The sequence below is a fragment of the Diadema antillarum genome, unplaced genomic scaffold (genome assembly GCF_040938485.1).
Source record: "Diadema antillarum isolate AM-2024a unplaced genomic scaffold, OU_Dant_1.0 seq00000460_RagTag, whole genome shotgun sequence".
NCBI lineage: Eukaryota > Metazoa > Echinodermata > Echinoidea > Diadematoida > Diadematidae > Diadema > Diadema antillarum.
The window spans coordinates 2,231,492-2,255,246 of NW_027271431.1; the positions used below are offsets into that span (position 1 = coordinate 2,231,492).

Here is a 23,755-nt window from a genome sequence, read left to right on the forward strand (position 1 = left end):
GAATGGCAATATCATTTTTAAAAAGATTTCAGCACTACCCACCTATATCAGCATAATATGCAAATGTCACAAGAAAAGTAATGACACTTAAACTCGCTGAATGATCCTAATCGATGAATTTGGAAGACCAAAATATTTGGCCCTCAGGGAACTTCAATAATCTGTACTTTTCATTCCCCTCACCTTCATACATACAAAATAATAACACAAACACACTTTAAAAACATACGGGCTCGCGCGAAATGTCGAACTCGTGGGCCCGAAGTTCTTGCTGCTTAGTGTCGAATTCGTAGCCTTGTTTGCCTATAAATGTAGTGTCAAACTCATGGACCTTTTTGTCTAGTGTCGGACTCGTGGGCCTTGTTTGCCTACTGTCGGACTCATGCATGGGTCTCAGTGCCTAGGCCCTAAATGACGAGCTCATGGGCTGTATGACGAACTCGTGGGTCGCATGACTCGCGTTTTTGTTTTGTTTTGCTTGTTTGTTTTTGTTTATGCTTTTGTGTTTTGTTTTTGCTTGTGAGTCGATAGTCTGATTTGGGGAGAAAAGTGGTAGCAAAAAAAAAAAAAAAAAAAAGGTGAAAAACCCCTCCCCCTTTTTTTTTTTGAGGGGGGGGGGGGGGGGGGGGGGGCTTGTCAATCGAGTTGACGAGAATTGTCATTGGGTCAACCCCCCACGGGTTAATTAGCCAAAAGCTATATCGGTGGATCATCCGTCGCTGGTACTTCATTATAAACTATATAAATTTAAATAATTCAATCAATTGATAGTTTACGGCTGAGATCTTCAGTGCAGCGTCAGCAGGCAGGCCCAGGTAGGGGTTGTGACATGATAGGATCAAAGAGGTGATTACCGCTTGTAGAGACCACAGTTTGCATTCGTAGATACAAGAGATATGTGCTGTCCCCAATAATTTTTTTTTTTTTGGGGTAGATTTTTAAAGTTAAATTTAAGTACAGGTAATTAATCAATTAAGCGTATGTCTTAATTGGAGCAAATTGCCCACCCGGCAGAGAGCTCTATAAACTCAAAAGAACAACATCAACGACAACAACAACCAATCTGCTATATACTGTAAAACATGATATATTCGCGGCATGAAATTTTCGCGAATTGGAGCTGACATTCTTTTTCGCAGCATGAAACTTTCGCGAATTGCCACTGGCGTTAAATGCATGTAGTGTAGACAAAAACTTTCGCGTGCATTTTAATTTCGCGAATTTTGGCGCTCGCGAAATTCGCGAAATTAATATGCACGCGAAAATTTCTCGTTTTACAGATAGTGATCGTGAGTGGTTTTCCCCGTAATTGAATACTTTTACTAGTTACTTCTGAGGCCTGTGAATGTGAGGGCCCCAGGATCTCGTCTAACTGAACCTGTCTGCCCTGGGCGGCGTGAGATGTCTCGTCAATGAATTACTTCTGAAATTCATGCTCTTTTGTCTGTCGGGTATGATTCTTCTTCTTAGTATGCAATTTCCGGCATTACCGTTCATCTGCGTATTGATAAAAAGTTCAGTTTTTCTGTATGTGACAAACACCACAGGGCAGTGGCACGAGATAGTCATGTCCCACACACGTAATTTTGTGTTGTCATATAGTTATAAGTCCCACACACGTAATTTTGTGTTGTTTTTAGCGGTGCGGGAGAGGTAGCCGACATAGATTACTAACAAACTACTACCACATTCTACCAGCTAACCTGAAGCACAAACATTGAAGCAAGACAAGAAATTATTGAAATAGATAGGGGTAGGGTCTAGACTAGACCTAGTAAAGGCTAAAAATTAGATCTAAATATAATTTATATCTGTTTTGAATTTAGATCTAGAGTCTAACGTTACTGTCTACACTGGTCTAACGTTAGAGTAAAATATCCCGTTTGCGGCAGTTTAAGCATTGTTAAGGTTTTTTCCAACTTGTAAACAAATCAGGCAAATTATTTTCAACCATTTCATATATCATAGACAAGATTATTCATTAATGCAATTGTTTTCATAAAAGAAATTTACCATTGACCAACGCAGTTTTCATGATTTACCAGGGCAAAACCCGGCACAATTTTCACCGATAAGGGCGATATGTGACGTAGTATTTCTGCTTGCGGCACGATGTACAATCCCTATGCAATATGCGCATGCTCCGCGATCTTTAGCTGAACGCCTTCACACGTCTCGCGAACATTGCGGAAGCACCAATTCCCATTGCGAGAGCACATGAAAATAGCGGGCGCACATGCATGTGCATTGGCCGCAAACAAGATCGCAATTCTGGCGGTGTTGTTGATGTCTTTCTCGTGTTTTTCTGCATTTTTTTATGGTAACATCCACTTTCTGAACTAAAATGGCGGCCCACATCGGCTCGTGAAAGTTCTATTTTATGTGAGGATATGTTTTCAAAATCCATGAGCATCGGGAAAACCATTATTCCTTAATTGTTATGTTAAGAAGTACCGAAAATTTTATTTTGGATGCGATATGTTGTCGTTTAGGTGAGAACATTTCACTTTCGTCAGAGATTGTGCCCATTTTATCGGTTGGTTTTTGTTGATTGCTAGCATGTTTATAGTAGATGTGTAGTGTGCATGTAGCAGTGCAATGCTGTGTTTAGCGGTATATTACCGTGTATGTTGTACCTGCCGCGAACGGCTGCACGGCCACTTACTGCCGCAGTTACTCTAGTCTAACTTTAGTAATATTAGTAGCCCAAACTTGAGCCAAACTGACATAACAGCAGCAATGGAGGTGGCAGTCTGACAAAAAGAATGGCACATTTATTATGCAGCCATAGCCATCAATGTAATTTAAATTTACAGTGAATTAAAATGTCAACATCCAAGTCTCCAACACGTAATTTTATATTTTGTCCACATTCTCTTTAGCTGTCCCACAGGTACAGGCAGCCTTGCCCATATCCCACACTAAAATGTAGGCCACAGGAATAAACTTGTGATTGTCAGAGACAGAGTAAACTAGTGTAGATGTAAGAAATATTGTCCGTGATCAATCTCGTGCTGTTGATATTTACATGTGTTTTCATCATGCTTATCTACATCCAAATTTCAGAATTTTCAGAGCCAGAGGCCCTTCCCATCCCAGAATTTTCCACATGCACATAGGGACCCTAATGTATTATTATTTTTATTAGTAGTAGTAGTATTAATTATTGTTATCATTATCACTATCATCATTACTATTAGTTTATACTAGAATGTAATATGATATTGATATGATATCATATGATACTTATACATGTATATTCCTAAAAGGCTAAATCAAGTTTTATATTAGATACTACTACAAGACTGGAACATTCTACCTGACCAGACCAGCAAAAAAAAAAAAAAAGGGGGGGGGGGAGCTGTTGTAGTACCCAAGTGCTCACTAACATGGCATTGTTATTGTCCCCGCCGAACGAGTTCGAGCAGGGGACTATGAAACGGGCTCCGTACGTGTGTGTGTCCGTGTGTCCGTCCGTCCGTCCGTGTGTCCGTCCGTGTGTCCGTCCGTGTGTCCGTCCGTGTGTGCGTCCGTGTGTGATCAAAATCTTCAATTTGCTACTTCTCTGTCATTTATGAGCCAATTTTGATTCTGTTTGCTTTATATGATAGCACTACATGGGAGCTTTGAAACTTCTACACAGAATTTCAGTCGTGACCTTTGACCTTGACCTTTGACCTATATTGTACATTTTGCTACAAAATGCTACTCCTTCGCCATTTCTAACCCGATTTCGATTCCGTTTGCTTTATGTGATGGCACTAGGTGAGGGCTTCAAAACTTCTACACAGAATTTTGATCTTTGACTTCTTTGACCTTTGACCTTGATTTTTGACCTGTATTGTACATTTTGCTACAAAATGCTACTCCTTCGCCATTTCTTACCCGATTTCGATTCCGTTTGCTTTATGTGATGGCACTAGGTGAGGGCTTCAAAACTTCTACACAGAATTTTGACCTTTGACTTCTTTGACCTTTGACCTTAATTTTTGACCTACATTTTTTGTACATTTTGCTACAAAATGCTACTCCTTCGCCATTTCTTACCCGATTTTGATTCCGTTTGCTTTATGTGATGGCACTAGGTGAGCGCTTCAAAACTTCTACACAGAATTTTGACCTTTGACTTCTTTGACCTTTGACCTTGATTTTTTATCTATATTGTACATTTTGCTACAAAATGCTACTTCCGGCGGGGACATATATTACGCACCGCGTAATTTCTACTTTTCCTTGTATTTTCCTTGAAAGTAGCCTTGTTATAAAGACTGTCTTGTTCAGATAGCATTTGTGTCATCTACTGACATATGTCTATACAGATGGTCTTCGTGTCAAGTTCTCACAGTTCTATTAGTCTAAGATCAAACCAGTGATTATGACATGGTAATTCATTATTGTGGTGTTTTCATTTTGAATTTACAACCAACACTTCCAGTCAGACCTGGCTTAGAAACCACTTGTCCTGTGAGACCATTGAAGCTGCTTCCGTGTGTGTCATTTCCCATGTTAATGTAGGCTCCTACCTGTGTGCAAAGGCCACCTGTACTTTTAAATGACCACTTTGTCCATCTTTTATAGATCTCTGTAAAGAGGTTTTGATTAACAACATCACTTGTTTTATGTTCCTGTCTGTAGGTGATTTTCAGGTTAATGGTTCTATGGTGATGTGTCAACATGGACGAGGAAACACAACTGGCGATAGCGCTTTCCATGTCTATGGTGGAAAAGAGCCATCACCAAACACCAGTCAACCTGTTAAATCAACAGCAAGAACAGAAACCCAAGAAGAAAGGCAGACCCAGGAAGAAGAAAGTTGGGTATGGAAACTATGTAGTTCCTTATTGAGAATTCAGTGTTTCTGGGAAGAACACTGAACTAGGGCTTTCTATAGCTCAGTCGGTAGGGCACCGGGCTAGCTCTCCGGGGGTCTCGGGTTGAATCCCGATGGAATCCCATTTTCTTTGCTCATTTTTCCATTAATGAAATTACTTCCTTTACTAGCACAAAACTACTGTAACAAGTCTAGTATAGTACAAGTTTATTTTTGTATACCTTTCATGCGCGCGACTGCACACATCGAAGAAGATGTGTTGACCATTAATGACATTTTTACATTCTATGTTATTGTGCGTGTAAAACAAAATTATCATTTTGACCAAGAAGTCCTTACAGAACAAGTCTATTACTGTAATTTTGCTTGTTTCTGTTTCCCTTTTCTTCAACTTTTTATTACATTGCTTTGTTGTGGCAGGGAAGAACTTGATGACAATACTCAGCTCGCCATGGCGATCTCGGCTTCACTGGCAGAGGAGACCAGGCAAAGGAACAGGAGGCTGGGTCAAGATGTAGATTCAGAAGAGACTGGAAAGAATGCAAAGACCAAGGGAAAGAGGAGACGCAGGGCGCCGAAGAAAGGACAAGAGTAAGTGTGATACATTTACTTTGCATGTCACATTTTTCGGAGGTCATCACAGCTACATGAACAATTCTCCATGGAAAGCTAGCTGCCTGAATTTATGATTTGTGTGGTCAAATCTGTTGTCTCAATTATCTCAGTAGAACACTCATCACACCTCAATGGCCACAAATTTTTCCCTGTGATGAGCATGCTTCATGCTATACATCAGGGCTACACACTTACACATTTTTTCTATTGGTCGACCTGTATGTCAGACCAGTAGGTACCCAGTTTTTCCATGTTTTACTGGTTTATTCTTGAAAAGGCTATTGGTCCGTCAGTTATTTTTACTGCTCAGGGACTGTCGGACCAGTGCCAGTGTGCAAGAATTGTATACATTTTGTCTGGCTCTATTCTCATTATTCACAATATTCATCCTGTCTGTTTGGATTGGTTTCTCAGGTATCCGGTTCTCCTGACCAGACAAGACGAGGAACGCCAAAACATTCTCTCAGAGCGCATCAATTCAATTATCATCCACACAGTGGTATGTGTAGACGAGGGTTTGTTGTTATCTTATTGTGTTATTGTTACCTGCCTCCAGTGTTGTTGTTGCCATTTTTGTTGTTGTTGTTGTTGTTGTTTTTATTTTACCTTTGCATGTGTTTTATTAATCATACAGTGATAAAGGAGGATGTACTATTTTGTTTACCTGAATAGAACAATAGAAGCAAAAAGAAAAACATATTAAGTTGTCATCTGTAGAAACTGCCGGAAGGAATAAAGTTCTTCCAATGAAGAGAATTAATCTTGGTTGAGGGAGATTTATGAGTAGACTTGTGGCAAGTAGAAATACGGCCAAACTAGCAGAACAATGAGTCTGAAGAGACAGGACACAAAATGATAATAATAATAATGATAATAATTGACAGTGCTTATATAGTGCATTATAACACAAAGTGATAATGTCCCTATGCACTCAAAAAATGAAAAGATTATACAAAAACATACAATTCCAACTTCTTCACCCTCACAGTCTTTGATGATGTGTAACACTTTGAAAGCTATTTTAATTCCTTAGTGCTAGTGGATATCATTTGACTGATTTGGTAAAGGTTTTTTACTTTTCTGTTGGTAAATCTGCTTCAAATGTTGCCTCATTTCAAAGGGCATTAATATCAGTAATTTAGGAATGTCTTTACTGAACGTTTGGTAGTTATAGTAGTTCAACATTATTATGCTATGTAAGAAGCATGTTATAAACAGTAGTAGGATATGCACCAGTTTTTAAACTGAATAGTTAAAACAAATTTATAATATATGGCATTCATATTTGCTTCCTGAGGTTTCCTTGTTGCCTGAATACTTCTATGCGTTTAAAATTAAAGGGCTTTCATGTTATTTCAGGAGGACGAAGACTCACAGCATCTTCAGCAGAGCAGCCGGATTAATCTGAAGTACGATAGCTCCCAGCCCAATCATGCTCCTCTCTCTGAGTCATACCCAGACTGTATCTTGGTAAGTAGTTGCTCATGGAGTGGACAATCACTGGTACAGAAGGACTAGAACCAGTCCTGTCCTTAAGGAAAACATGAGTTTTAGTTTTAGAACGGTTAGAAGCAAAATGATACTTATGAGTCCAGCAAAGTAACAAGACTCTGTAGATAAAAGGAACACTTTTTTTCTCCCTCTCTCCCTCTGTCTGCAGGAATACATTTCAACACAGTGGGGAAGAGATTGCTTTTGTAAGATTACCCGTATATGATAACCTGTACATGCAAAATAACATCATACTAAGGCTATGAATGTTATACCAATCGTTTTGATATCATTGAAACTTCAGTAAATGTATTTCAGCTAACTGGAGATAAAAATCACAAGTCATAAAAATTGCATGTGTGAAAAATGTAAGAGACATATGAATATTGTGTGTTATGACATGTGCACTATGGTTCAAGATATTTTTCTTCTATTCTGATATCCCTGTCTTATATTGGTTAACGTTTCTTTTCTATTTGCTTCTGAGAGATTCAAGCAGGTCTCAAACTGTGGCAAGCTACAGGGGAAGTTACAGGAGAGGCGTTAAATAGTGAGCGCGCCTTCTATGTCAAGCAGCTGGAGTCTACCATCACACCTCAAGAACAGAAAATGCACCGCAGTCCGGAGAAATCTCCAAGGAAGACCCCACGGAAGGCTATCCACAGACAAAGCCAGAGTTCTCTGGTATGTGGTATGAAATTATTCAGGGAAAATTGGCTCGCAGCTGTTGCCATACTTGATATTGTTCATACTCATTCATTTTGCATTGAGCTCATAATTGTTGAATAATAATAATGTGGAATTAACTACTTAAGTTAGTCTTTTTTTCATTTGTTCTTTCTTTGCATAGTCTTGCATTCAGGACATTAAAAACAAAAACAACTGGAAATCATTAAGGAGTGATGTGGTAGTTGCGGGAGGTTGTGCATTAAAGGTCCTGTTTACCTTTGGGAACAGTGATTTTAAAAAATTTCAAGATATGTCATTTAATGCATATGTGTAGGTCTGTTGTGCCACAAAACATCCTATCATGTAAAATTTTTGCGATAAAGCCTAAAATATAGGGAGATATCTGTATTTTTCTCAGTAAACCGTAACTGTAGACGGTTTAGTCTGGAAATATTTTTATTATAACTATTGTTCACATTCTGTATATTTAACAATACTTAATATCGATTTTACTGATTCAAATTTTTACAGTGGTTATTTTTATCCCTAACTCACATTTTAGAACTGTTTTAAATAATAATAATAATAATACATACAATTTCTATAGCGCCATTTTCCACTTTAATTAAATGCTCAAGGCGCTTTAAATCGAAGCGAAAAGACTGAAGATGCAAGTACAACACCATGATTGAAGAAGATGAAGAAGCAGAAAAAAAAAAGGACATGAAAGTCTGTCTTCAAAAGGGACTGGTCTTCAGAATGCACTGCTAAACAAATAGGATTTTAAATTACTCCTAAATGATGTTATGGAACTTGAGTTTTTCAGCTCACGTGGAAGTGAATTCCACAGTGTTGGTCCAGCGTGAGCGAAAGCTCATTCCCCCCAAGATAAAGCACTAATGCTGGGTTTTTGTTTCATCTGCAAATGGTAAATTATGCCTTTAAGTCATCTAAATGCAGTGTGTGAAGAAAAGCCAACATATGCAAAGGAATTGATGATTGTATTATTATTTGCATCTACTTTGGGCAGAAAAAGGAATACAAATATTGTATTACAGTGTGTGACCCATCAAAACATATTAATTGAAAAAAAAGGCAATCATCTCAGGAATGCTTCCCTCTGCCACACACCAGGACCAGAGCCAGGATGGCACAGAAGATGCCCTCCTAGACCACACCCAGGCATTGGGGAGGACCATCCAGTGTCTGGCAGACTTGGCAGAGGAGGGGGCGGAGGAGGGGGTGGAGGATGGAGAGACAAGTTACCGGGAGGAGTCGAACAGGACCGTAGCAAGTGGGTTTATCCCTCTAGAGGAGGAGGATGCCAGGGTGAGTACCCATCTTGAGTCTCTGTCAGTGCAACAAGTCCCAGAAAACATTTTTTTTTGGGGGGGGGGGGGAGGGGGAGGGGAGGCTTTGTGTGGTATATGTTAATGTAGAGTGAAAAAAAAAGAACTCCCTCATTAATGCCATTTGCTGTGTGTATGTAAATATTTACTTTGGTTGCAGAATTTCCCAAATCCTCTTACATGCTAAATTTATAACCGATTGTTGAATTGGCAACACTTATAAGATGAATAAAATTCCATGTTTTTTTCTTAAATTGTCTATTTCTCCAGTGGCTGAAATTTTGTTGATTCTTGCTTGATTTTATACAGATTTAATGAATCAAAACCGATTTCTAAAATCTTTCGTCAGCATAAGGTACACAGTGAAGGTCAGATTTGTCCATTTAATGATGACCAAATGAGAACTTCTAAAACAAAGTTCTCCCCAGTACTGATGGGTTAAATTGTGTCATCACAACAATAATCTGTCCCCACAGCAAGAGTGAAACTGATATTGCTAGATATTACCCTTTAAAGACACATGAGGGCCAGAAAGGTACATTCAGTGGTTTTAGTACATTGGTATGTAAAGGTGGTACGCAACAGTATGGAAGCTCAGTATTTCTTCAGTTTTTATCTTCATTCCATCCATTTTTATCATTATACCCCTCATGCAGGTGGAATAAGAAACATGAAATGACATTTTTTGATAGTCATGTTGTTCTTGTTTCATCCCATCCCAGAGTGTGAGTCCCATGGATGGGCCAACAGAGGACCAGCTCCATCTCCTGGCGGACCTCTCCTCCATAGTCAACACCTCCACACTGAGCGATGTCCTGATTGAGATCGATGATGGGAGCAGGCTGCATGCCCATACTTTCCTGATACAGCTTCGATGCTCCCCCCTCGCCTCGGTAAGAAGACCAAGGGCAGTTGTGATGGTGTAGAAGTTGGTTGTTATCTCATGTTTGAAGAATATTTGCCCCATCGGCTAAATGTTCTTGGCGTAGTTGTAAAGCTCTCCATGGAGTTGTCCTTAACCAGCAGAGAGAGAGTCTTATGATGTAGTAGGCTCAGAGGGAATTGTGTTATGGTATGATAATTATGTTGTTGAAGTCTCAGAAAAAGATATACTGTAGAATAGAATGAGGAAGACAAGGAAATAAAGGTAGAGGGCAGTAGTCATGATAAGGAAAAGGGAAAAAAATTGTGACTGTACTGGCAGATCATGACATTGATGATGATGATGACGATGATGACGATGATGACGATGATGGTGGTGGTGGTGATGGTGATGGTGGTGGAAGTGATGGTGGTGGTGATGATGATGATGTAATACAAATGTGTGTGTATGAATAATGAAAAGGATTTACAAAGATTAAAATCATTTGATAATTTGTACAAAGTGTTGCCTGGAGTGGGTAAGGAAATAAGCTGTCTTCAGACTAGAGCTTTTATTACATGAATGGATAGACATAAAATGATTGCACTGCACTCGTTTGCCAGACCATGATGAAGAATAATTTGTGCCATTAATTACTTGTGACCTGCAATGCACAGGTATTGGCTGAGACCTCTGGCAGGTATGATGACAACACTCCGGTCATCAGAGTCTGCAACATTTCCTATGAGGCAATGGAGAGCATCTTAGCATACCTGTATTCTGCTCAAGTCAACATCGATGAGAGAACAGCCATCGAAATTGAGGCTTTTGCTAAAAGGTAACTGTGCTAACTGAAAAGGACCAACTTGATTTTGTTTGATATATGCAAGAAACACTTTAATGACCCCAGGAATACATCAATTTTGATTCTCAATGGCTTAAAATTACTGTGTAGACTTGAATGGAATACTAAAATGGAAGAAAGTCAGTACTAGTGTGTAATAAAAACTGATACAAAATACTGTATGAGCATACTGGAAAAGACAAACTTGTAATGGACTGATTTGATTTAGCAGCATTTTGTTTTGAAATGATTTCTGCATATACTGCTTCTATTGACTGAATATAGAATTGAATTGAATTGAATTGAATATTGTGACTTACTTCCAGAATTTAGTCATTGATAGTCATATGCCAAAATTTTGCCATCTTGTTTGCTTGCGGGGTGTAGTCCTACCTCCTGCTATGGATGTGGGTTCAAATTAGATTTCCTGGACAGTTAGATTTGATTCTTAATTCCATGTGTGTCCATGGATCATCAGAGAAAAGAAATGCCACTTTGACATGATTTCTTGATGGATACCCTGCTCCTCTGTAGGTATGACTTGCCTGACCTGGCTGCACACTGTGAGCCATTTCTGCAGAGTGTGACTGAATCGAAGACATCTCGAAAGGACAGTCAGCGCAGTGAACTGGACATAGTGGACAAAGACCTGAACCAGCTCATCGACAGTCTCTGGGAGGACGAGCAGGACGAGGTGAAGGAGAGGGATGGGAGTAGCGATGGGGATGGAACATCGGACAGTGATGGTTGCAATAATTGCTTTGATGATGAAGAACTCAGTGACATCTATGAAATGGCATTGACGCAGAGGTTGCAACACGACCGCAAAGAAAGCAGCACTGCTTCACCATCAACCATGCAACTTCTTCAGAACGAGTTGCCATGTGGAAATGAACAAAGTGCCGATCTCGCCAGCAAGGTCCGTTTGTGTGGTGAAAGTGAAGATGTCATTGAAGTGGAATCTAGTGACACCAAGGGCATGTGTGGTTCAGAAAATGATGACAAGAACCTGGATGAGGAGATGGTTATTGACTCAGTGGTGAGCCAAAGAGATGCGTCAAGCAGAACAAATGGTGATGGTTATAGTGCAGATAGGGATCAACAGGAAAGAGAGACTCTCATTAGTGAGAAGAATGTCCATAGGTCAGTGTCAAACAGAACACCTCATAGGTTCAGAGGAAGAGATGAGGATGATGAAAGTGATGATGATGACACTAGTACTGTCATCAGAGACAAGAAACTTCCTAAACAAGAAAATCAAGGCAGAGAATCTCTTTCTAGAGATGATACTGGTTGCCATGGAGATATGGGAGTTGAGCCAGTATTGGTGGATGACCAAGGGAGAGTGGAGACATCAGAGGAGCCAATGGACATTTCTGAGGACAGCTCTCCTCAAACACGTTTCCACTTTAAAAGAAAAAATGGCAATACTGCACGTGACAATAAAGTTTCAAGTGTCGCAACTTCTACAGAACAGAGCATAGATGCCCAGGATAGCTCTCCTCAAACGCGTTTTCACTTTAAAAGGAAAACTGACAATACTGGATGTGACAATAAAGTTTCAAGTGTCGCAACTTCAACAGAACAGAACATAGATGCCCAGGACAGCTCTCCTCAAACGCGTTTTCACTTTAAAAGGAAAACTGACAATACTGCATGTGACAATAAAGTTTCAAGTGTCGCAACTTCAACAGGCCACAGCATAAATGCCCAGGACTCACCAAAGTTTGGTTTTAGGAGTGACAAGAATATGAGCAAACCTTCTTCAAGGAGAAATCTTTGTTTCTCCAATCATGATAGATTACCCAGCAATGAAAACCTCAAACCATCAGAAACTGTTTCAGATGGTGGAGGGACAGAGTTGCGTGAGAGACAAACAGGCAGCCACACAACCAAAAGCCACATGGAAACTTCAAAAGAGGAATCCCTCTTGCATTCAACTCAAAATGACATCCAAAACTCTTTCACAGCAAGTTTACCTGAAAGTTTAGAAATCGATGCTGCTACCGACAATGACGTCAGGTGCTATCAGCCGGGGTCACCCAAGCTCATGGAGTCTGATGATGAGGCGTCCTACCATGAGAGAACCTCACAGGGTGAAGATGATGAAGTGGTGCTGTTGACATGTGACTCCGACCAGTCCTGCGGGAATTCTCATTTAAAGATCAAGGAACACCTTCATGATGAGGGGAAACATAAGAAGAAGAAGTTGAAGAAGAGGAAGAGGGTGAGTGAAGATGCCAGTGAAGCTGTCACCGATCTCTCTGTTGATGAGAATGAGGATGAGAATAATGGAAGAGACGCAGCTGTGACTGTAACCCCAATAAGGGGGAAGCCATTACTGGTTCGCAGCCTGTCACCTGAGAGGACCGAAGAGAAACTGTCATTGCCACAGGGTCATTGTGAGGGAGACAATGAAAGTACTGATGAAAAATCATTCAAACATGAACATGATAGTATGGGTTGTAGATCCATGTGCCTCGATTCATCCTTTTCCCCAAGAGTAGTTCTTCACAAGATTAAGCTCACTGAGGAGCAGAATTGTGCTGAGACCAAAGATGACATTGTTGGTGGTGTAGCAAGCAATAGTGGGTTCTCAGATCAGGTGGATGGCAGAGGCCGTGGCTCCAAGCTGTCCACAGAGGACACCTCCGCTCAAGAGATCGACACTTCATCCAGCAACAGAAAGCAGTGTGAGGTAATTGCAGTTGATGGTTCACCCATGTCAGTCCATGGAACAGAGAACGTATCTTTCCTGGGGAATACGTCAGATGACATCTTCTCTCCATCACCAACACCCTCGCCCACATTCGGCAGTTTCGCCAGAGCATCTCAGCTGTCACAGGCTCAAGCATTTAGCTACAGCAATGACAGGCTACAAATTCCACAAGAACCTGAGCAAAGAGAGAGGTGCGGCGGTGGACCAAAGGGGACACTTGTTGAGGAGGATTGTGAGAAACGGGAACAACCGGTACAGTCACCCTCCGCAGAGAGAGTGAACTCAAGTTCTTCTCTATCGGCATCGATTGTGAGGAGAAAAACTCAAAGGTGCAGTGGCAAGCCTGTGGAAGTGATTGCGAATACCAACTCAGGTGGAAGCAGTGACTCCCATGATGTGATAGAGGTCAAGAACACCAGAGATGACATATCAAACTTGGATTCACCTGCAAGTCAGGCATCATCACCCCTCCCTCAGGCTTTTCAGGAGTCGCCCTTGTTGCCTGTGACGACCACATCACCCACTCCAGAAGGCAATTCATTAAAGATCTTGTCCCCTGATGCTAGTGAGGAGCACATGGAGGAGAGATTTGCCTTTGATGTGGAAGAGGGCGGCACTTTTGATGAATTTGATGTGTACTGTGATTTTGATGCTGTTGGGAATAACGCCTTACCAGATGATGCCCAGAATAAAATTCAACAAGAGAAGAGCGACACATTGGTAGCTGATAGCAGTTTGTCAGAAACTGAACAGGGAAAGAGGAAGAGTGATTGCTCTGGAGGATTGGAAGAATCCGTGAAGGAGATGCCCCTGGAAGCTTCAAAAGGCCGTGAGAGGAGGAAAATAGGGAACAACAGCACTGGTAGCAGAGGGGCAGGTGATCGGTTAGCTCCAGCTGTGATGAACTTAGAAAATCCTGCTGACTGCAGTATAGATCTTACAGAGGAGGAGGAAGAGGAGGAGGAGGAGAAATATAGCACTGGTCAGCACGGTGATCATACCACATCACATGTCGATGGAGCTGATGATGAAAATGTCTTGGTGAGATTTCATGTCTGATTTTAAGTCTCTGATTTGTAAACACAAACTTCAACATTTGTAACAAGACTTGAATACAGCACACTTGATTTCTGCCTTCACATACTGTATATGCCGTATATTTAGTGAGTCTAATTTTTCGCGAATTGGGACTTCCCAACAATTTCACGAGTGGTTAAATTCACGATTGTGAAATACAGTCACTGAATGGAGAAATGTATGTGTGTACGTCACATTCATGTCTGGACCACAGTTGATATTTCCGTGTGTTTTTAAATTCGCAAATAGCACTAACTGGCGAAATTCGTTAAAATAAAAACCTCATAATATATTCAGCATATACAATAGTTAATATTATGGAATCAAAGGCAATAAAGGATAGGATATGGTTGGGAAATATAAATCTTTTCATTGTTTATTATAACTGTTGGATTTGGTGTTGCAGAAAGAGACTGTAGTAGACATAAAAGGGAATTCCTGACTGGCCATTATTTCTTGCATAAAGGGTGGGGGACCAGAGGTACTGAACAGTAGCCTTTTTGGTATGGGTATTGTATAGAGCACTTGGATAATTAGCTTTTGATTTTTGTGATCAAAGATGCGTCCAGGAGATAACCTCACGTCAAGGAGAACTTCACAGCCTCATGAGGAGCAGCAGGATGGAGATATCTTAAGTCAAGGACCAGCTGAGCTTTTGGACCCATACCTTCTCCAGGAGCTCACCTCCCCTAACTGGTCTTTTGATGAAGGTTTGTTGCTCCTTCTTTCTCATAGTTAATTCAAAATATATAATTTCTACTGCTAATGATTTAAAAGAGAATGTAATGCATCTCCATTTTGTTTTGTTTTTTATTGTATTGAATGAGTCTAGGTGCTGTTGAATAAAGAAACTTAAACATGTATGAGTATGTAGGACTTTGAACCGTATTCCAGATATACCAGTGGTTGTATGTACATCCATGCATTAAAACAATTTATGAAAGAGACAGTCAAAGATTAAGATTAAGCATTCTATGGTGCGGGGGGCTCCCAAGGGCCCATGGATCATTTGAATGGTTGCTTCAGCCTGCATTACAGGGGTAGTACAGTTTTGGTCGAGATGGGGCTTTAGATTCCAACTTCTTTTGATAATTTTTTGAGGTAATGAAAAACCTCTTATGAAATATGAAAGAGCATATAATTCTAAAATGAACTCAAAGTTTATTTGAAGAAGATTGGTTTTGAAATGGATGAGATATCCTAAACAAAGTTACACTAATAAAAGGTAGGACCCACCTTTTACCAGGATCCCTTTAGTTTGTTTAACTTTGTTTTTGGATATCTCAGTCTTTTCAATACCGATTTTCATCAAGTAAAATTTCAATTCCGTTTAGAATTGTATGCTCTTTAGCATTTCATAAAGTGGCTTCTAAGTATTTCGCAAAGAGTTAAAAGCTGAATCCTTACCTCAACCAATTCTGTACTAGCCCTTGATTTGGCATATTATCAGTGAGATATTTTGTTTCACCAACCGATGAATATTCTTTCAAGAGATTCAGGGAGTGGTATTGATATAAGTGAGCAACACAGGTAAATGCGTACCACTTGTATTTGAATAGATACTGCTCAGTTTTTGTAGCTTGATAGCTGATACTATTTGTCCGATCCCCCACTAATGTGGCATCAATACTTGTGGGAAACATCAGAGACAGAAGTCATCAAAGATGAATGTGAAAGCTGTAGCAATTACGATAGAGCAAGAGAAATTCAGGAAGGGAGGGTCCTTGAGCCCCCTGCCCTCCCTTAGCCCCCTTGGGGTTAAAACTGTTTAGACTATTCAGTGGATTGGTCTGTGCTTCATTGAAAATCTAATGCTGATGTTAACAGGTGATTGGGTTTTGCCAGTTAGTGCTCACCTAACATTTTGTGTGTTTGGGTTGTTTTATTATCATTTTGTTTTGTTTTGTTTTGTTTTGTTTTGTTTTTTGGTCATTTGCAGGTGCTACACCGAAGACATCCAGGCTCCTTGGAGGGGGTCCCAAGGGGTCACCCAGGTTTCTTGGAGGGGGTCCCATGGGGACACCCAGGCTCCTTGGAGGGGGTGCCATGGGGACACCGAGGCTCCTTGGAGGGGGTCCCAAGGGGTCACCCCAGCTCCTTGGAGGGGGTGCCGTGGGGACACCCAGGCTCCTTGGAGGGGGTGCAATGGGGACACCCAGGCTCCTTGGAGGGGGTTCCACGGGAGATGAATACTACTCACCAGCTCCCATCACACCCATGCCTGACTACAACTCCATGCTCACTCCAGCCTTGAAGGTCAGACTTAAGTCCTTCAAGATCACTTCTACTTCACATTTAGGCTCACTTGTGTAAAGATCAATAATTTGTAGCTCAAAACATATTTTCAGGGGCCCTGGAAAAGATATCCATGTATGCAATATGTGTAACTCAGATATTAAATGTTCTCACAGTATTTTGATGTTCACCTTGGCCAATGAAAAATTGTGTACAGATTGATGTCTGACAGATGCTGTAACCACAGTTACTGCTTAAATATTAATTTTCATGCATATTCTATTCATACATTCTTTATTGCACAGAAAGAGCTGAGGAAATTCGGGGTTAAGCAGCTCAGCAAGAAAAAGGCCAGGTTGCTCCTCTCTGAAATATTCTCCTATCTTCACCAAGGTGAGTAATGGAGACAGGTGTATGTGAAATTAAGTTGACTGTTTTGGCAAATAATGTGTCACAAATTGCAGCCGTGTTTATTCTCATGGAAATGCGAGTGGACAAATAAAAATAAACTTGTTTTATTCATTTTTGTAACCTGCTTATGTTGTATGAATACATGTGAATGTCAATAACTGTTCCAACAAGCAAATGAATTACTCAAAAAGGTAAAAAAAAGTATTTGGTAAAGGGTAAATAATTGTTATGGAAATCTGACGAAAATGAGAGCATTGAAATATCTGTATTAAGGCTTTGTTTGTTGTTTGTTTGTGTATTTGTTTTAGGGGAGAAAAAACACTACTGATTATCTCATGGCTCAAAATATCTTATACTACTCACTGTGTGTTTGCATGATAAGAAGGTAATGACAGTTCTCTTTATTCTTGTGGGTTAACCTAGTGGTTTTCAGGTTAAAGGAAAAAGAAAGATAAATTCTTCTGTACCGGTACATTGTCTGTTGAAAAAGAGAATATATGTACACAAAGTCATTTGCATGGCCCATTACGAAATGATGGGTTTTATTTTTGCTTCCCAGTCAATCCAGAGGACATGTCAGATGAAGAGATCCAGTCTGAACCCGACCCGCCAAAGACCAAATCACAAAAAGGAAAAGCGGGGCGCAAGAAGAAGCCAAAGCAAGCTGCTTCTGAGATCAACTTGACTGCAATGGATGAGGCATCCACGAGTAAAGAACCTGGCAGAGGAAAGACGTCCAAGAACGGGAAAGTCTCTAAGCCGAGGAAAAGGAAGACGTCCAGCGAGCAAGGAAAAGGTGACACTCCCGTCAAGAGAGCAAGAATTGGGAGCAGTGTGGCATCTCAGAGGTTGGAGGGAACCTGTAGTGTGGTTTCCAAGGAAACAACGTCAAGGAAGGCATCATCTGCTGGCAGTGATGTGAGAGATGTGGAGGACGACGAGATGGGACCACCGGAAGTAAGAGGGTCAGATGCACTCTCCTGCAGCCAGACTAGTACTGAATCGAGCTATGACAGGTAAGTGTTGATGGCAGCGGGATTCCACGCCATGTGAAGGCTTAGGGTATTGTTTTGTTTTGTGTTGTTTTGTTATGTCATGTTCTATTTTTAACCCGTTGAGGACGAGTCCCGAGTATACTCGGGCAGGTGTCTATGGGAAATGCGTGTTGTTGTAAAATCAGTCTGTCCTCAACGGGTTAAGAGAGACATCACCCGGGCATTCAGATCCTAAGAAGTGTTTATCTGTGATTTACTTGTCATGACTGAGGATATTGTACTGATGAGCAGTGATTAATGAATTGCCATAGAGTGTGCAAGGAGTGATCTTTTGATGCTTTCCACTCCAAAGCATAATGATGTGTTTAGCAGTGTTCAGTTGAGAGTGCTTTGTGTCTTTGGATTCCAGTGTGTCATCACTTTTTTTTTTTGCTCAATATTTATTCAAGTTTGGAAATTGTTGGGAAAGTTTAAAGCATTAGAATGTCAGAGAATTAATGAATTTTGTCATCACCGAAGGACCTTCAAACAGCTTTCATTTGTGCCAAGTTGAGGGACATGTTAGAAAACAACTGATTTGCATGGAAGTTGGTATGTCTGTGTTCAGGTATTTGGTTTTGTGGCTACCTGGCAGGATAAAAGGTGAACAAGACGAGTGATTCTTGTTACTGTACTGGCCTCTTGATATTGATGTGAACTGTTTTCCTTTTTTTTTTTCTATTGAACACTACAGTAACAGGAGTGATTTTGGAGAGAGCATTTGCCATGAAGATGGCGAGGAGGATGATGTCATCTTAGCATCCCAACAGGTAAGAATGATTTGACAGCCTCATTGGTTTGCCCCTTGAGTACACCATCCATCCAATGGAGTCCTTTGTGCGGGGTCCACTGATCTCAATAGGAAATACCTTGATATCTCATTGGCCAATCACTTTGAAGTCAAGATGCCGCCATCTTGCCATGCACATCACCCATACACTTGTGTACAGAGCTCATGACATCATGTGATCTTAGTGACAGTCTCTGCTGGAAATTAAGTGTATGTCCCCATAGAGTGTGAGTGGTAAAATGGCAGTCCAGTGGCTTTGATCATTTGTACAGCAAAAATGGCCGATGAGGTATCTAGATACTTCCTGTAGAGATCAGTGGCTGAGTCTAGCAAGCTGATTATTCAGCTTAACTCCTGAAGTAAAGTATGAAGCAGATGAAATTATGATGTACACCTGAGTGAAGTGGGACATAATGGTTAAGACAAAAGCAGGGTTTTAGCTCGGAACCTACTGTTTGAATATTGACAATTCAGATCCTCATCCAATATACCACAGTTCTCTTCTTGTACTTTTTGTATTTATTCGTCATCTTTACTGCACTTTATTATATCCATGAGGTTATTTGCTTAACACTGATTAATAAGTTTTTAGACAGGTAATGATTATTCATTTCAGTGAAATTAACACCTGGTTAGTTACAATTTAGCATAGAATTCAAGTGATTTAAAGACTGTAAATCACATACATCCGTTTCCCTTGATTAATTGTATGTAATTTCTATATCAAAATCATAATGAATAAATATTGTCCTCGGAATACCCCAGCCGTGATTGTATGCTTACCCATTTTTATTATAATATGAAGGAATTTGAAGGAACACCAGGACAAAATTTGGTAAACTTTGCCTTACTTTAGTTTGTGAATGTGATTCTACTTATGTATGAGTAAAATGCCTTTTTGATCCTCAGGTAAGAGATATGGTCGCAGAAGTATCTGCTTACATCAGGAGCAACAAGGACTTGCATCACAAAATCCTCTCATACCAGGTGAGTGATCATTCAAGATTGTGGAAATAAACAATAGTTGTTGTATTTTAACTGTGCATTGATATAAACCTAGCAAAGATTGAAGATTTGAGGAGGAACACAAAATCTCTTTTCTCGTGAGTCCCACAGGGGAGCCTGACCTCCAAATAATCTTAGACCCTGAGTGTTCTCAGTCCGTATCCAGGGGCAGATCCAGGAATTCTGTAAAGGGGAGGGGGGGGGGGGGGCGCAACTAATATTACTGGTGCCACTTTCGGGTTTCATTTCATTTTTTTCTTTTTATTTCTTTTGTTTTTAACAAAAAATAAAGGGGGCGTGCGCCAGTTGCGCCCCCCTCTGGATCCGCCAAAGATATCTCATTGTGTACAAGCAGGATGTGAGTTCCTATTTTCCTAGAAGACAGCTGTATGTCTGCCTGGGATTGCAGAAATTGCATTCAGATGAAAAGCTGAATAACCTCCTGACAGCTGGAGTTAACGTCAAAACCTAAGATTAGATAGTCACATGTATAACTAGGTGTTGAGTGGTATTTATCAATGGCCATGTTGCACTGAAAAGTGAATCAAATACAAGTATGCAATATGCCACTCAAGAGTTACGCACCAAGACAGTTGTTTTCGTTCATGATACACAACGCTTGCTACTGTGCTCCTATGGGTTAGAATGTAGCAGTGGAGCAAGCAATATACATGTAATGTTTGCACGTACTGCTTTTATTCAGAAAGATACGGAATGGCTGCATGTCATTCTCAAACTTTTGCGAATCCACTAATTCAAAACCAGCCAAGATGAGCTTCTGGGAACTTTAAGGTCAAAATCGAATATGTTTAAAGTATATTTTCATTTTTGAAGATGTTCATATATGAGAATGCATGTATGGGGAAAATAAGAGAATGCACCAAATGCCTATGACTGTATGATAGTCATTTGACTTTATGTGTTTGTTCTCCAAGGTCCTGAATTTGGAGGAATTGTACAAAGAACTGAAGGAAGCCAAGATTCCATGCTCGAGAGTCAAGCTCATGGATTTTCTTGATAGTCAGGTATGGCACATTCTGTTATCAGAGTTCTCATTCTGAGCTCATGATGCGTGCTTGCAAACTTTTGGTGGCATAATTTATTTCCTTTTTTATGCCTCCACCGCGAAGTGGTGCCAGAGGCATTATGTTTTCGGGTAGTCCGTCCGTCCTTCCGTCCGTCCGTCCGTCCGTCCGTCCATAATGAATTTTGTGGCAAGCGTAACTAAAAAACCTTTAGAGGTATCCTAATGAAACTTGGCATGTATGTATATTAGGGGGTGAAGTTGTGCCTATCAACTTTTGGGTGCACATGCTCAAGGTCAAAGGTCAAAAGGTCAAGGTTAAATACATAAAATTTCACTATTTCCTCCATATCTATGCATTGCCTGAAGATATTTTCTTCAAACTTAATGTATACATGTATTACCCAATTAAGATTCTCTGGTGAAAGTTTGGGGTCACGAGGTCAAAGGTCAAAATGTCAAGTAAAAATATTAAAATTTCACTTTCTTCTCTGTACCTTTGAAATTGTTCGAGGTATCTTCATGGAACATTGTATATATACATGTGCTGACTGGCAGTGATTATCTGGAGAATTTAGGGTTCATGGGGTCAAAGGTCAGGGGTCAAAGGTCAATGGCAACACTTCAAAATTTTACTATTTCCCTCATATTTCTGCAATGCCAGCAGGATTTTTTTTTTTTTACACTTAGTGTATGCATGTATAACCCAATAGAGATTCTCTGTTAAGTTTCTTTTCTTTTCTTTTTTTGCCTCAAAGGTCAAAAGGTCAAAGATCAAGTGAAGTGCTGAACTAACTGTTTCCTCCATAATACTATCTAGGAAATGGTTCAAGTTATCTTGAAACTTACTACATATTTATGCATGTTCTGCCTGACAGTGATTATCTTAATATGAATTTTAGGGTCAAAGGCCAGATGAAAATGGCAACAATTTACTATTCAATACAGAAATTGCACTTTTTCTCCATACCTTGAAAATTATTTAGTGCATAAACTTATGAATGGATCAAAGTCAAGTTTAAGTTCTTAAATCTCCAAATACATGCTCTCCTATTCATCCAATTAAACCTAGGTCAAGGAAGGTGAGCATATAACACATTTGTGACAAACTTGTCATTTTAATATTTTGCCAATTTTGTGAAAATGTAATCACACATTGTCTACATGTACCATAGACCTATTAGGAGAACCATGCCTCATGGCGGAGGCATACCAGTCGCCCTAGCGACATTTCTAGTTTGACATGACTTCCAATCAGCAAATGTAGTGTTCAGATTATGTTGTGTTGACTTAAAGGACAAGTTCACCTTCATAAACATAAGGATTGAGAGAATGTAGCAATATTAGTAGAACACATCATTGAAAGTTTGAGGAAAATTGGACAATCCGTTCAAAAGTTATGAATTTTTGAAGTTTTTGTGCAGTAACCGCTGGATGAGAAGACTACTGCAGTGTGTGAATAACTTAGATGTCACATGCGTACAACAATATAAGGAAAATATAAAGAGAATTTCACAAAATTTCATCTTTTGCAAAAAGTACACATTCCCCCGACTCGTTACCGACAAATGTTATGGGTAATATTATTCCCCCTGCCTTTAGAAAGAGTCAAGTCAAGTGCTCTTTTATTATGCGAAAAAAGTGAAAATATGTTGAATTTTCTTTACATTTTCTTTATACTGTTGTACGTATATGACTCACAAGTTGTAGTAGTCTCCTCATCCAGCGGTTCCAACACAAAAATTTTAAAAATTCATAACTTTTGCATCGATTGTCCAATTTTCCTCAAACTTTCACTGATGTGTTCTACTAATATTGTTGCATTCTCTCAATCCTTATGTTTATGAAGGTGAACTTGTCCTTTAAAGGCAAGCTGAACATAAATGATTGGATCAGAGATTTAGTTATTAATATTGTCATTTGAAAAAAAAAAATGTGACAAAAATTTGAATGACATAAAAAAGAATTGACTAGATTCTTGGAATTTTGTCCATAGGAAGATATGCAAACAGTATTATTTTGCTATTAAAGATGTACACTGGGTAATGTGTGGCTTCTTTGGCATAGGGAACAGTCGATGGAAGATGCACACAGGTTATCACATACAGATATAAAACACACATATACACGCTCATACAGACATAACACACACATGCACTCTTTCATACACAAATACACACAGAAGCCTACCATCAATTATTTATGTATAAAAGTGACTCCCTGTCATAGAGAGGTCATTTGTTGGTGTGTTCTCTGTGCCGAAGAGTTTTCGGTGTCTTTTCTTTTTTCATTAGTTGTCATTTTTCTTTTACATTGTCTCTTTACAGTGCATCACTTTCAGACACAAAGAAGGCCCCAGCAGGCAGAGGAAGCAAAAGACCAGCAAGTCAAAGAGATGAAAGCATGAAATCGAATGATACGACACCCAAATCAACAGTTCATTCTCCCGGCAATGGAAGCCATTTGCATTTGTGAGATCCTCCTGAGGATACTTAATGAATTTGCGCTCTAAAGAAGTAGAAATATAATGAACTAGAGATACATGATTTCATTATACCCTGGAAGTGATGATCTTGAAAAAACATGACAGTCTTCTTATCTGGCATAGATGTGCTCTCAAATCAATTTCTGAGATATATAAAAATAAGGCCATGAAAAACTGCAGGAGCTTCGTTTCACTTCAACACCACTACATTGCATCAGCCCGTGTAGATATCAACAATCTGTTCTCAGAATTGCTTGCAGCAGCAGATATACAGACATCTTTGGTACTTTGAACTTTATTTAATGCTCTGATAA

At 39.9% G+C, this 23,755-nt stretch overlaps 1 protein-coding gene across 1 annotated transcript; it reads left to right on the forward strand.

The window, feature by feature from the left end:
* Positions 1 to 1,332: 1,332 nt before the first annotated feature.
* On the forward strand, positions 1,333 to 23,355 carry LOC139733081 (uncharacterized). The gene is made up of 18 exons (XM_071643923.1): positions 1,333 to 1,451; positions 4,636 to 4,817; positions 5,252 to 5,422; positions 5,861 to 5,945; positions 6,806 to 6,916; positions 7,427 to 7,621; positions 8,741 to 8,935; positions 9,678 to 9,848; positions 10,495 to 10,655; positions 11,196 to 14,421; positions 15,017 to 15,167; positions 16,397 to 16,713; positions 16,998 to 17,085; positions 17,663 to 18,119; positions 18,832 to 18,907; positions 19,837 to 19,914; positions 20,868 to 20,957; positions 23,284 to 23,355. The coding sequence occupies exons 2-18, from the start codon at positions 4,675 to 4,677 to the stop codon at positions 23,353 to 23,355; spliced, it is 5,787 nt and encodes a 1,928-aa protein (XP_071500024.1). The 5' UTR covers positions 1,333 to 1,451; positions 4,636 to 4,674.
* The last annotated feature ends 400 nt before the right edge of the window (positions 23,356 to 23,755 follow it).